We start from the raw sequence: 13,287 nt of genomic DNA, 5'->3' as shown, positions 1-13,287 counted from the left end.
ATGAAGTTGACTTGGCAACCACGCTACACTGTGTGCCCCCCCCCCCTCCATACACACACACACACACACACACACATTTCGCAGTAGATAGACCAAAAGCCAGGAGTGGTGATGACGAAAAAAGATGAAACATCGGCTTGACACAACAGGCAACAAAATTTACTTGTAACGTTTCGACGCCTATGCGGGCGTCCTCATCATACAAACACAAGACAAAATAGTACAGATTCGAGATCAGCTTTATGCCTTCATCATGTTCCTGTAGCATTCTGGTAGGGGCCCTTGTAGCTGTTGCAAGCATTGTTATCAGCATGAATTTACCAAGATTCTAAAAAAAATTCGGATCCCCCATGTTCACGTGCCAAAGTTTCTGCCTCTTCGAAGTTAAAGGAGTGGCCGGTTTTGAGTACGTATTCATCGCACCGAACTGGTTGATCACGTACTCAAAACCGGCCACTCCTTTAACTTCGAAGAGGCAGAAACTTTGGCACGTGAACATAGGCGGGGGGTACGAAAATTTCTGGAATCTTGGTACATTCATGCTGATAACAATGCTTGCGACACGCCACAAGGGGCCCGTATACCGGAATGCTACAGGAACATGACGAAGCATAAAGCGGACCTCGGATCTGTACTATTTTGTTTTGCGCATGAGGACGCCCGCACAGGCGTCGAAACGTTCCAAGTAAATTTTGTTGCCTGTTGTGTCAAGCCGGTGTTTCATCTTTCGCATCCTCATCCCCCTCTCTCTCTTATCCTGGTCAATCTCATCGCTGATCGCTCATACCTCATACCTGTAGATTGTTGTGACAAACTTACATTAACTGTTGTGTTCTCAGGGACTGTGCCAACACAGGATGAGTAGAGGTCGCAGAAAAAGTCAACCCGCTGAAAAAGATATGAAGTAGCGACATTATTGACAATCAATGGCGAAAATATCATGCAGTTGTGAGATTCACTGCCAGGGGCAGGTGACCATGAAGTGCTGTCAGTCAGGCACCATAAGGAGAAACGGTACCCAGCAGGCCAGGGTTGGCTGCTGACTCTGTTTTAAAATGGTGCCGGATTGAATGCAACTCCGTGAAAATTTGCGAAAGTCATCGTCATGAATTCACAACGGAGCCAACGCAGGGCGTTATTAGAGAATGTTTGCGACTTGTTTCTGCCCGTACCAAACGACCGATTCTGCCAATTTGAAAAGCTTAGGGGAAGCGTAATAAAGTGATTTTAGCAATCGTTCATCCCAAAATGTATTCAACATGGATTTGAGCGGCAAGTAATGGATCGTAGTGAGTCATTTACACGTGCCTTTCTCCATTGTAACCATGGCGTATCGCATCGTGCTTTACGACTTCCTCTCTGCGGAAGGCTTGAGCAGAGGTTACTTGAGGATATCGCTCACGGTATTGTCAACATGCTGTCAGGTACACAATGGTACTTTGGCGACTCACGTTAATGAATCGGGCGGCAGTTTTAACATTCGCCTCCAATGAATCCTTGCGCGCACTTTGCGTATGGTATGTCATTCACAGGACATCTCCCTCACCATGAACGCCTTGACTATGTCATGCCTCCTGGGTGCCCACGGTACTGGAAGGGCTATCTAGCGGTACGGTCGCTCGATACGGAACTCGGAAGGAGCAAAAGACGCAGTAAAATACCTCAACTTTTCATGCGTGTATTGCTTTGGAGTTAACATGGGGGAATAACGCTTTGATGAATGGCAAAAGCGGTGCATGGTTCGGAAAAGGTTATGTAGACTCGCCAAAGAAGCCGCCACGGCAGTGCCGTGTATGAAAAGGGAGTCTGGCCATTAGCAGGAGCCTAAATAAGAGGCTCGACCCCTCAATAGAAATTGTGCCCCTTTCATTGGTTGCCGCTTTCCAGGGGGGCCACCACGACACCAGAATTTCTCCAAGATTGAGGATGGTGCTTGAAACGGCGAAGCGGTATTTTCTAGCAGAAAAGTTTCACAGACTCCTTTAATTTTATACTGCGATTATATATCCTCATGTACGCATTTGCAAACGTAGCTTCAACTTTCGCTCCGCCACAATTATTTACGCGAAAATGAGATGTTTGGTCACTACCGTTAGGCCTATAGTTAAGACCGCCATCTGTAGAAAATAGCAAGAAAGACGTCCCTAATGCGTAAGATTTTGCGTTACATCTTGGGTTTTATTTATACGTACATCTTTACCCATTTTCGATTCAATCTACTTAGACTACATGATATAAAGAAGTACAGAGGGGCAAAAAAGAAAAAAAGAAAAATTAGATTAAGATTTCTGATGAAAGTGTGTGTGTCATTTTACCGAATAACGCGAAAGGTTTTGACGTGTGAAATTGTTTCCCAGGAAAAAAAAAAAAACTCACATAAACGTGGCTCCGCGCATTCACCCTTAACTCGCCACTCTGGGTATTACGAGGTGGAGGAGGTATCATGCCACGTCACCGGTGACGTTATAAGGAGAACCCGTTCTGGTTCGCCGGTCAGTGGGGGTCAGCGCCTTGCCCCCTTGCCGCCGTAAACCAGTTTTGCCAGTTCTCCCGGAGAATTGGGGATAGAAGGAGCGGCCGAAGCATTACAGAGCCAGGAGCAAGGCTCTTTCAGAACCCGGAACAGCCGAGTAGCAGACGGCAGAGGAGTAGCAGAGAACATTTCCCTAGACCAATCAGCGAGCGTTCTCCTTATAACGTCAGCGCGAGGTTCCAGGCAGATCACAGGACAGTACTGCTCTTCACCACCGTTGCGCACGGTCGCTTTTTGCGGCGTACTTTAAATTAAATTTCTGCGGTAATTATGACTCTGTTGTGTGAGTTACTTCGCATGGTGCATCTTACTGGCCTACTTAACAGTTCTATAGGAAGAAAACAGGGTGTTAAAAGTGACCTCTGTGCTACTATAAAAGTTCATACTGGCAGCCGTCTGCAACGAAGAATCGGTTCTACCGCTCTCCTGCCAGGAACTATTTCTGCAATACTGAGCCTTCACAACATGCCTCTCTCCATGCAGATGGTGTCGATAAAAGTGGGCGGAAAATGCGTCATTTTGATCTGTCACAAGTGATATCTGTTTCAATCCAAAGCAATCGAGTTTCTCTAGAATGAAGACCTGTAATAATAGGGAACTGCATTTCGACGTGTGAATGGCTAGATACCTCAAAAAGTGGGTGAGGCCTGAGGCATATACAGGGCCCATTAATGGCCACACTCCCTTTTAATATTTACGGCAGTGCGCCAGGGGAGGGCGCGTTTGCCGAAGTGTGGAAAGGAAAGTAACGTGTGAATGACTGCCAGTAAAAGCAAAAGGGAGGGACTAGAGTGGGGACGGGAGGCAGACAGAGGGAGCGCAACCTTTGTTTATAATGGTCAAAGTAATCTTTTGATGTTTCACTGACTTTGTGTTCCTTCACGATGGGGGGAAGCGAGCGCGGCCTCGGCAGTGGGAATTGTTTCCCATAATTGGCGCCCAAAGTGTTCGGTCCCGCACATGTCCTGTGTACATTCAGTGGCGGGAGAACGCAGAGTGAGCTCCGTAATGTAAAAGCCTGAGTGTGGGCACACAGAGAGACGACGCACAACGCACGAATGAGTTTTTGTTTTAGGTGTTTCTACTGCTTTGGGTCGGTTCGAAGAGCCTTGCGCTGCCGTCCTTGTGGCGGTCGGCTTTCTTTTCTTGGGGACAGGGTAGCCGGAAAAAAAGCCGTGTCTTCTTCTCATTTTTTTTTTTTACATTTCGCTATCATTCTGGCCTCAAAGTTCCTGCGTTTTCGGATCATGCAGGCAACGTCCCGAGTTCTGGGACCCGCTCGTGTGCCCATCCCCGTGGAGGAACACAACAGGTTGATCTCGACGCGTCTTTCTCTGTTTATTAATGTATCGTGGCTGTTCGTTTTTTTCTTTGTGTTTGAGATGTCGCAGTTGCTCCCATATCCGAGTTTCCCGGGTGACTCACTACAGCGGCATGCATCTCACGCCCGCGCCCACGATCACGCGTATGTATACGATATCCATGATGAAGACAAGATGTCACTGCGACCGTTACCTAGAGTCCGAAGGAGGCCTGACACTCGGTAACCCGTGTAATCACGTTGATTGGGTTATGGAGTCTGCAGTACCTGTCCCGCTGGTGGCCCTACCTAAGGTGCCTCCAGGGCAGTATCCCGACGCTTCCTCAAAGGTAGAGTAGTTAGCAACGTGCAACCAAGCTATGCACGTTAGTGACGTAGCGCCTTGATGCTGGGTTGGTTCCGCCGCCGTATAGACACAGCCGTACGCACCATTACGGCTAATATGTCGGTGCCTGTACCTTTGAGGGGTACGCGGATCAAAGCGTCGAACCGAAAGTTTTTGGTTTGTTTCGGGTTCGGCCATAAAGGTTCGCTTGTGGTTGAGCTCCGGAGCTGACATATATCGGTTCGATTAACCGGTTCTGAGGCTGTACACCGGTTCGGAACCGATTCGAGGTTCTAACATGCTACAAAATTATAGGTAACTACTAAAAATGATACAAGATCTCTTAGATACGTTGTTATACATTTATTTCTATTTTTCGACCGACAGGATATGATTAAATTGCGAAAAAAAAAAAGCCTGAGTAGTATATAACAGCAGGTAATAATAATAATAATAATTGGGTGTTTACGTCGCGAGACAACTGAAATCATTTAACAGCAGGGTGTATACATAGAGAGTACAGTATGCTACCGTAACGTTGCCCCGGAAACGCAGGTCTGTGACACGCATCGCTGATGTGAACCATTGCTGTGTCTGCAACAACAGCAACAGCAGTACAGGTCCCGACAAAAGTTTACGGAACACGCGAGCGGCGTATTTTTTCCTCGGTACGACACCCTAGCGGCAAGCGGAAGCTGGCGAAATCAGGCCAGTTCACTGCCTCAGAGGGGTGGACGACTGCGCTCTTAGAGACACACAGCGGTAGTTTCGGTAGGATCACTGTTGTATGTGTCCGCGAAGGGAGTTGGATTTAACTGTTCTGCTCGTCAACAACTCGTGACTAACGTCAGTTGTTTATCAATCAATCAATTATCAATGTCAGCGTCAATTGTTTATCAGCTCGTCACGCGTCGTCCATAATAAAGCAGCTGTTTACCAGATACCTTTCTTTCTCTTGTCTACATATCATGGCTTTCCAATAAAAGCAATACACCGTAAAGTGTTGCCACTATGATTCATCCTTGTTATCACGATGATAGCGGCGAACTCCCTGTCTCAACAATCGTTGAATCACGTGTTGTTGGCGAGCACAACAGTAAAATCCAACTCACTTCGCGGGCACATGCAACAGTAATCATACCGGAACTACCGCTGTGTGTCGCTAAGAGCGCAGTCGTCCACCCCTCTGAGGCAGTGAACTGGCTTGATTTCGCCAGCTTCCGCTTGCCGCTAGGGTGTCGTACCGAGGAGAAAATACACCGCTCGCGTGTTCCGTAAACTTTTGTCGGGACCTGTACATTTGTGTTGTTTGAGAATCGTAAAGATGTGCTTTCTTTTCACACATGGCAATCGCTTAAAATTCACCTTCCTGAACCGGTTCGAACAGATTTAAACCAGTTCGAACCAACATTTTTTGTTGCTGTGGAGCTGAACCGAGAAAAATAATGGTTCCGACTCCTGCTCACAAGCTCGTTTCATGGTGCAACAACCAATTTTTGTTCTTCCGCAGAACAGCATGAACAGAAACCATGAACTGTGGGATGGTGTCGACAGCGAAGACCCTCTCCCTCCGCTTTCATACGGTAACTCTCCCGTTTGATGATGATAGATGAGTGGAGCGGTAACCGCATACGACGAAGTCTCGACGGAAAGCCGGCAACCGTCACCGTTTTTCTGGTGAGCGGACTCCAGCAATGGGAACTTCACAGATTTCTTGACGACGGTAGACAGAAAAATCCGGCCAAGAGCGGAAGTGGCTGCTCGACGGCAGTCAATAGGACCGCTCCAGGCGCTACCGTTCCACGAGCGGACGTGGCGGGCATTTCGGATGCCCGTAAGACCAACCTGGGAACTGGGAAGCATGCTGTCGCCCACCCGCTGCTGCCTGAGGGCGCCTTTGTAGCACTTGCTTCGCGGATATGCTTTGATAGCAAGACCTTCTTCTGTGCGCCACTATAATTTTTCTATGTGTAGCAAAATATTTATCAGTTAATTTGAAGTCAAAATTTAACACGGACTAACGAAACGCTCGCTAGGGCGCCACCGTCCGTCACAGTGGAAATCTGTGCGTGCGGTTCGCCCCTCCGTTTCTCCGTCGAGTCGTCGTGCCGGTGGGAAAGTTGGCCGTTTTTCCGTCGAGAAATCGTCGTATGCGGTTACCGCTTGGGCCTTCAGTGTCGTTCCGATCGAAATCCCAGCGATCGTCGGAACTGTATATCCCCCCGTCCCGGAAGCCACCCAGCTTCTCCGTTACGTGACATGTGGGAATTGAAAATTGGCATAGTCACTGTTCCATCTCGGTCATTCCCCAATCGCCATGCATGCCGCAACGATTTGCGAACTGAAACAACCCAGGGAAAAGGAGGCGAGGGAGGAATCGCCAGGTCTGCTGATCTTCGGTCAGATGTGCTAACCGCTACAACACACCAGCATGCCGTTTCTCTTGAGTTAAGCGGTAACCGCATACGACGAATCCTCGATGGAAAAACGCCCAACTTTCTCACGGAGAAACGGCGGGACGGACCGCATGCACAGATTTCCACTGCGGCGGCCGGCGGCGCACCAGCGGGCGTTTCATTAGTCCGTGTTAAATATTCACTTCAAGTTAACTGATAAATATTTTGCTATACACATAGAAAAGTTATAGTGGCACACAGAAGAAGTTCTTGCGGTCAAAGCATATTGGCAAAGCAGGCGCTACAAAAGCGCCCTCAGACCGCAGCGGGCGGGCGACAGTATGCCTCCCTGTTCCCAGGTTGGCCATGCGGGCATCCAAAATGCCCGCCACGTCCGCTCGTGGAACGATAGCGCGTAGAGATGTCCTATTGGCTGCCGTCAAGGGGCCGCTTCCGGTCTTCGCCGGATTTTCCTGTCCATCGCTGTCGTCGAGGAATCGCTGACGTTCCCATTGCCCGCGTCGGTTCACCGGAAAAACGGTGACGGTGGCCGGTTTTCCGTCGAGAATTCGCCGTATGCAGTGCCACGAGTAGAGGGGGACGGACAACCAACCCCGTTTTCCCATTCTCTCGTACATCTCTTTCACTCTCTCTCTCAGCCGCCTCGTATCTGAATGAGAGATTGAGAGAGCGTTCACTGGACGAACCGTGTCGAGGAGATGTTCCCGCGCAGTATCCGCACATTGCATTGCGTACGAAGGCATCGCACGTGTAAGAGGACGCGCAGCGTTGATATTTCCTGATAATGCGTGACGAAAACGACATGTGTGTTCCAAGTAACTCGCATTTTCATTCCAATATGACAGCTTTTACTGTAAGTAACAGAAACGATACGGAAACGACGATCCCTACCAAGAGGCGGCAATATAGGGTCTCGCCTCCAATAGTCGTATTCACCTCGAGAACGGCATCTGGGGAGCTGCAAGATAACCTCCTAACTTATCCTTATTACGTTGAACTATGAAAGTCACTAGCGTGATACCTAAATATGACCAGAAACGTAATTAATAGAACGTTTGAAGCGTTATGTTTACTTATACAGGGTTTTCAAAATTAAGTTTTCACGAGCGCTACGCAAACATAGCGATGACAGGAAACCGGATGATACGCTACTTGTGTAAGAAACAGGTGCTGCTAATTATGTAGCGCCTGTTTCTTACTCAAGGAACAAAAAAAAAAAAAAAATAGCACCAGTTTTCTTTTGTTCGCCTATTTATAAAGTGCTAGTGAAAGCTTAATTTTGAACACCCTGTATAGGGACAAAAGCATCCACTGATAATGCCATTCTCAGGTTGAACATGACTATATAGTTGACTATTCTAAAAAGTAGGAGTAGATTTATACGTAAAGTGAGTGAACCCACAATTGTGTGGCTACATGCTGTACGTGCCGCACGATAGGACTGTGGGTAATTTCGACCACCTGGGTTTCTCTAACGTGAGCCGAAAATTGGTATGCCACGATATTCCAGCGTTCAAAATTCCATATCTCAAAATCCACAATACCAAACTCGCACAAATTGCAAAATATATGCTTGCATATATGCGAAGTCTGAGAAGATATAATTTCAGAGAAGATATAATTGAGAAACGTGTCAGCTTCGCCTGTTCATGGAAGTTGTTCTAGCGAATGGAATACACATTTTATATAGTTACGTTTATGCTTACAGCAGGGCGGACGCGCTGGAGCAACAGAAAAAGAGGCGACGTTGGTTAGCTTATGGTCTTAAGAGGTGGTCATATAGCGCTGTTCTAAGACCAAAGTTGGTTCAAGTTTGACTACAATTTTGTTGTAGGCGGTGCCTGGCATTTTGGGCTGTGCCGATATGGGATTTTCAACGTCTGGATTCTTAACTGTGGGATATCCGGGTACCCGCCAGAAATCTCCGACACGCGGTGCTAAAAGCAATAGGCGGTTTTAACAGACCGGTGGTAAGGTTAGTCTGCCTATGGGAACCAATCGCAGTAGTTTGTTATTCAGAATCTTATCCACTGATTGGTTCCATTTGACAGGGTTTGACGCAACCCAAGATATCAGCGGTTTGCTAAAACTCTCCGATGTCTCAAGAGTATCGCTTTATGCTACCTCGTGTTATGTTATGTTTAAATACGTTATAAATGATAAATTGTCAGGCTTATTCATTTTTGATTTGTTTATAATATGTCATATTAGAGCGATTACCCTTGCTGCCCAGAACAGTGTGCACACAGCGAATACCGAATGAAATAACAACAATCAGTGTGTAGGCCTCCCAAACCCGTATTCGTGACCTGCATTACCGACGGTAATTGTACCAAACGCATCAAGACGGCTGAGCTATCCTCGGCAGCCAGCTTGCCACGTAATGTTCCGTGAACACATACCTTGTGATTTCCGTCCTGAGGTGTCGCTGCAATGGCAGCATCGAATTCGACTTTACAAGCACGCATCAGCTTTCCAAAGGAAGCCTTAGCCCTGAGGAGTCGCCTGGGATCTGCGTTAAATAGTGGCGTATCATTAATGCTGACACCCTTGTTTCACCTATAGCGTGACTATATGGGCGGATCTAGATGAGGGTCATGATGCCTTGACCGCCTGCTCCCTTTCTGTCTTCACACAGTGTTTAGTTGACCTATATCGTGTATCTACCATGTTGGCAAAGGATGGACCCCCCTCTCAGAAAAATCATGAATCCGCCCCTGCGTGTCACCAGTCGGTACAAGAACTACACGACAAAGTTTACTTTGTAAAGGCAACACCGCGAGAGCATAGGTCAGTCGTTGCGCTATAACGCGAAAACTCAGTACAGGTAAAAAAGAGGATATCAGTGCAACAACTATTTTATGACAGCAACTATCAAAGTGTCCAAATTCTTGCGAGAGGTTTCTACATTTCACAAACAGCCGAATCAACAATCGTTGTCGGAACTAAAGGAATATTTCGTGACCGAGTAATTCCAAAAGAAAGAGCTGACCTCCGCCTCGTGTTCCTTAACTCTAGCACGTAAACACTCTTCACTTTGACCAACACGAAACAAAAAAAAAAAATATTTAGCGGGCTCAGTTCCGTCCGTAGTGATGAAAGGGAAGTCACCGAAAAGATTAGCCAGCTTTAGTATCATCTATCAGCTTTAGTAGAATATCAGCTTTAGTAGCTAAGCTAAAGCGCCTCTCCGGTGATTCCCTTCAAGCCGTAATGTTTACATGAAAATGTCATGATCTCCGATTCCTTGCTCCAAATTGGTTCGCCTCGAACGACGGACGCGGCGAAGGCGGCGCGAACCTCCCATCCTCCCCCATCGCCACTGCGCCAGGAGTTCTCTCGCAGGGTCTGGCTCCTCCACACTGCTGAGGGAGGCACTTTCACTGTAGGCCACTGTAGGCACACTTTCTTTGTAGGCCACTTTCACACTCGCAGAAGTCGAAGTTCGGCTCGCTATGTGCGCGCCAGCAGTCGAACTTGCCTCCGCCGCAAAATCTTCTTAGACGCTCCCGTAGCTCTTTCGATCGCTCGGTACTGAACTTTGGGGGCTTTTTCGGTTCCTCTCGAGACGCCCTTCCTTCTGATTGCCGTTTCATACGATTTTGATTAAATTTTAGTTTCATATACGGGGTGTTTCAGTTAAATCCCCGGGCTAAATAATTCGCGGACGGGTGCACCAATCGACGAACTTTCTTTTTTACAAATATCTGTCCGATACCATCTACAAGCTGCGCACCGTGTGAATGAGTGGGAGGCGCTCATTACTTAAATAAAAATTCAAATGACTTTCGTAAAAAAACATAACTTCTAAAGCAGGGCGCTGTCGGCATTAAAATTGCTACTACCCGTTTTTGTCGCGGCTGGTCGCAACGAAGCGCAAACAGACGCTCTTCCACTCCCGTATCCACCAATGAATGACGTCCTTTCGCGCTTCACCGCGACCAGCCGTGACAAAATATGTAAACAGAATCAAATTAATTACAGCGACAAATGACCCGCTTCAGTGGCAGATCTTTCTCTAAAAGGTGTCCACTGAAGGCCCCAAAAGAGGTAGTACCCATTTTAATGCCGACAGCGCCCTGATTTGGAGGTGTTTTTTTTTTACGAAACTCGTTTGAATTTTTACTTATATAATGAGCTCCGCCTCCCACTGATTCACACGGTGCGCAGCAATCGTAGGTGGCATCGGACAGATACTTGTAAAAAAAAAGTTCGTCGATTGGTGCACCCGTTAGCGAATTATTTAGCCCGGGGATTTAACTCAAGCAGCCCGTATATCGACATTCTTGCAAAACTTTTATATTTGAAATTTGCATATTTATAAAGTTTTGGTTATTGTTGTTGAAGCAGATATCGCTTAAGGTCCAGGTAGAACCCCTCAATGGGTGTCCAACGACACCATAGACTGCCCGCAAGGTACGCGTACCTCTATATTTCCGTCTCTCTCACACTCGGTCGCCACACCCAGAGATTGCATCAGCTGCCGCAATGACATTCTTAGCTAGAATCTGACACGTGTAAGATGACATCGTTAAATGGCATCGTTTTTTTTTTTCTAAGTGTGGCACACTAGTGCGAGATTTTTCAGCAGTCAGGTTTTGTCATATTTTGAACGTTTCGTAGACAAGTGAAATAAATAATCTATTCAGAAGCTATCTGGATTTAGCCAGTTGTTCGCTATCGGTTTATTACTCACCCAGTTATCGCGTCATAAAATTCGTCGTAATTTCGTTGCATCGTGAATTTTGACCAGGCTGCCAATATCGGAATTACAGAGGTTTTCACGTCAAAAGCCGCATACCACTTAGAAACAAAGTAGGGCAAGTGCGCAACGAACTAGCTTAGTCCTGGGTGATTTAATTTCGTCCAGGCAAGAAGGTCCTCCTCGGTTCCTCGATTATCGTGATTATTTTTTATGTGAAAGCACCACCTCTGTGATGAACGACAGCACTGGTCTCGGAATCATGATAGCAGCGGTTTTCGCGAAAAAAATAAATAAATAAATAAAATAAAACATGCACTGCGGGAGTGTGAGAGGCGCAGCCCTCACTTCCACGGCACCTCATTCGCTGTACGTAGAAGTAAGACATGCAATATCTTTTTCGTGCATTCTACACATACAGCACTGAAAGATTATTGCTCCAATGTGTTCCGCGCCACGATATTTATCAAAAACGGCAAATACGGCTGGCAGCGCAATTTTGCTCAAATTTCCCCGCCTCGCTTCAAGAACGATGTAGATCTGACTTTGATGAGTTTTGCATCGAACGAAATCATATTAATAGCGCTTTAAAATGACACATCTTGAGAGGACGTAGATAATTCACTTGAGGAGACATATTAGTCACAACCATGCAGTGCATCAGAAAATGCGCGAATATGTTAAGCCGGTTCCTGAAAAAAAAAACGCATCCGATTTCATCGAGAAATTTTTTATTTGTTGATTATTATACACTCTTAGAAATGAGGGGGGGGGGGGTGATGGCAGGATAGGCTCGCCGTTGTTGGCCACACGAAAGTGGGCGTCGTCACGACTATAGCCAAAAAAAGAAAACGCATAGCAAAACAAAACACTCTTAGAAATGAACTTCACCGCATAGCGCGCTCCTAGCCAACCATAATCTCGAATGATATCGTTATCTGTCCTGATTTGTTAAAAACCGGAGGAGTACGCCTTTTTTGTGACAATTATGAACAGCATAAGTGTCACAACAAAGGCGTACGCCTCCCGTTTTCAACAAATCAGGGCAGATAACGATATCATTCGTGATGATGGTTGGCTAGGAGCGTGCTATGCGGTGAAGTTCATTTTTAAGAGTGTACTACCTTTCCAATTAAAACAATTTTATACACGCGAAAAGTACAGAACCTAGATTACAGAAGATGTTCAGCAAGGAAAGGAATCGAACTACTTAGCCGAACGACACTTGAAATATAACTTGGACATTGAACCTGTTTGCAGTATAGCAACAACGAATCATGCGAAACGGAATTGTAACTGTGGTATGAAGACAATCGGGTTATCATTCCTGAATCCCTGCGACTTTACCATGTTCACGTAAGAAACCTAGGGGGGTCTGAGAGCAAAAGGCTTACGCCAATTGAACTCGAAGGTATTAAAGTGAATTTAAATTTCAGGCATTTGCATGTACACCAATCCGCCGTCGTCGGTATCCTGCTGATTACGCCAGTGTGACAAAGCGAAAGATGCTGCCCTGCGGGTCAGTTTTTTTTAATACGTGTATTATTATTATTATTTCGTGTTAGCGTCGCCAAGCAACTGTGGTTACGAGCGGAGAAAACGACAGACGTGGACAGATGGAGAGTGGACAGTTGGAAAGAGTGGGAGACGGTGGGGTTAGTTGGACCGACCAACAGACATTCGTCCTGGACCGACTTCAAGGGGACCTGCGCCGACATTCGTCGGGAATGTCTGCGGGAAACCGGGGGGGGGGGCCGCGATGGCACAGCCGGTGGTAGAATTCGAACCCACCATCCCCCACTCTTCAGCACGTGACCTTGGCTACCACCAAGAGCAGACACCTTTCCAGTTTTCATGTTTTTTTCCCTGTTTTCAGAACAACAACAACAACTAAATCATGACTATGGCCTGGGGTGATTCACAGCTTGAGAGCAGTACCCTACCCCATTACACGCCCCCCTACCCCCTGTTTTCAGAACTGTATACGTT

At 46.8% G+C, this 13,287-nt stretch overlaps 1 protein-coding gene across 1 annotated transcript in view; it reads right to left on the bottom strand.

The window, feature by feature from the left end:
* The window catches only part of LOC135399489 (uncharacterized), a 30,747-nt gene that overhangs the window by 9,939 nt on the left and 7,521 nt on the right, over nucleotides 1–13,287 (bottom strand). Inside the window, exons 2-3 of the mRNA XM_064631250.1 lie at nucleotides 8,999–9,108; nucleotides 820–888 (exon numbers count right to left, since the gene is read on the bottom strand). Coding sequence (XP_064487320.1) covers nucleotides 820–888; nucleotides 8,999–9,108 — 179 coding nt within the window. The remainder of the gene's footprint in view (nucleotides 1–819; nucleotides 889–8,998; nucleotides 9,109–13,287) is intronic.

Source organism: Ornithodoros turicata, chromosome 7, assembly GCF_037126465.1.
Source record: "Ornithodoros turicata isolate Travis chromosome 7, ASM3712646v1, whole genome shotgun sequence".
Classification (NCBI taxonomy): Eukaryota; Metazoa; Arthropoda; class Arachnida; order Ixodida; family Argasidae; genus Ornithodoros; species Ornithodoros turicata.
Note: the sequence above shows the minus strand (reverse complement) of the source record. Positions and strands in the feature narration are given on the sequence as shown.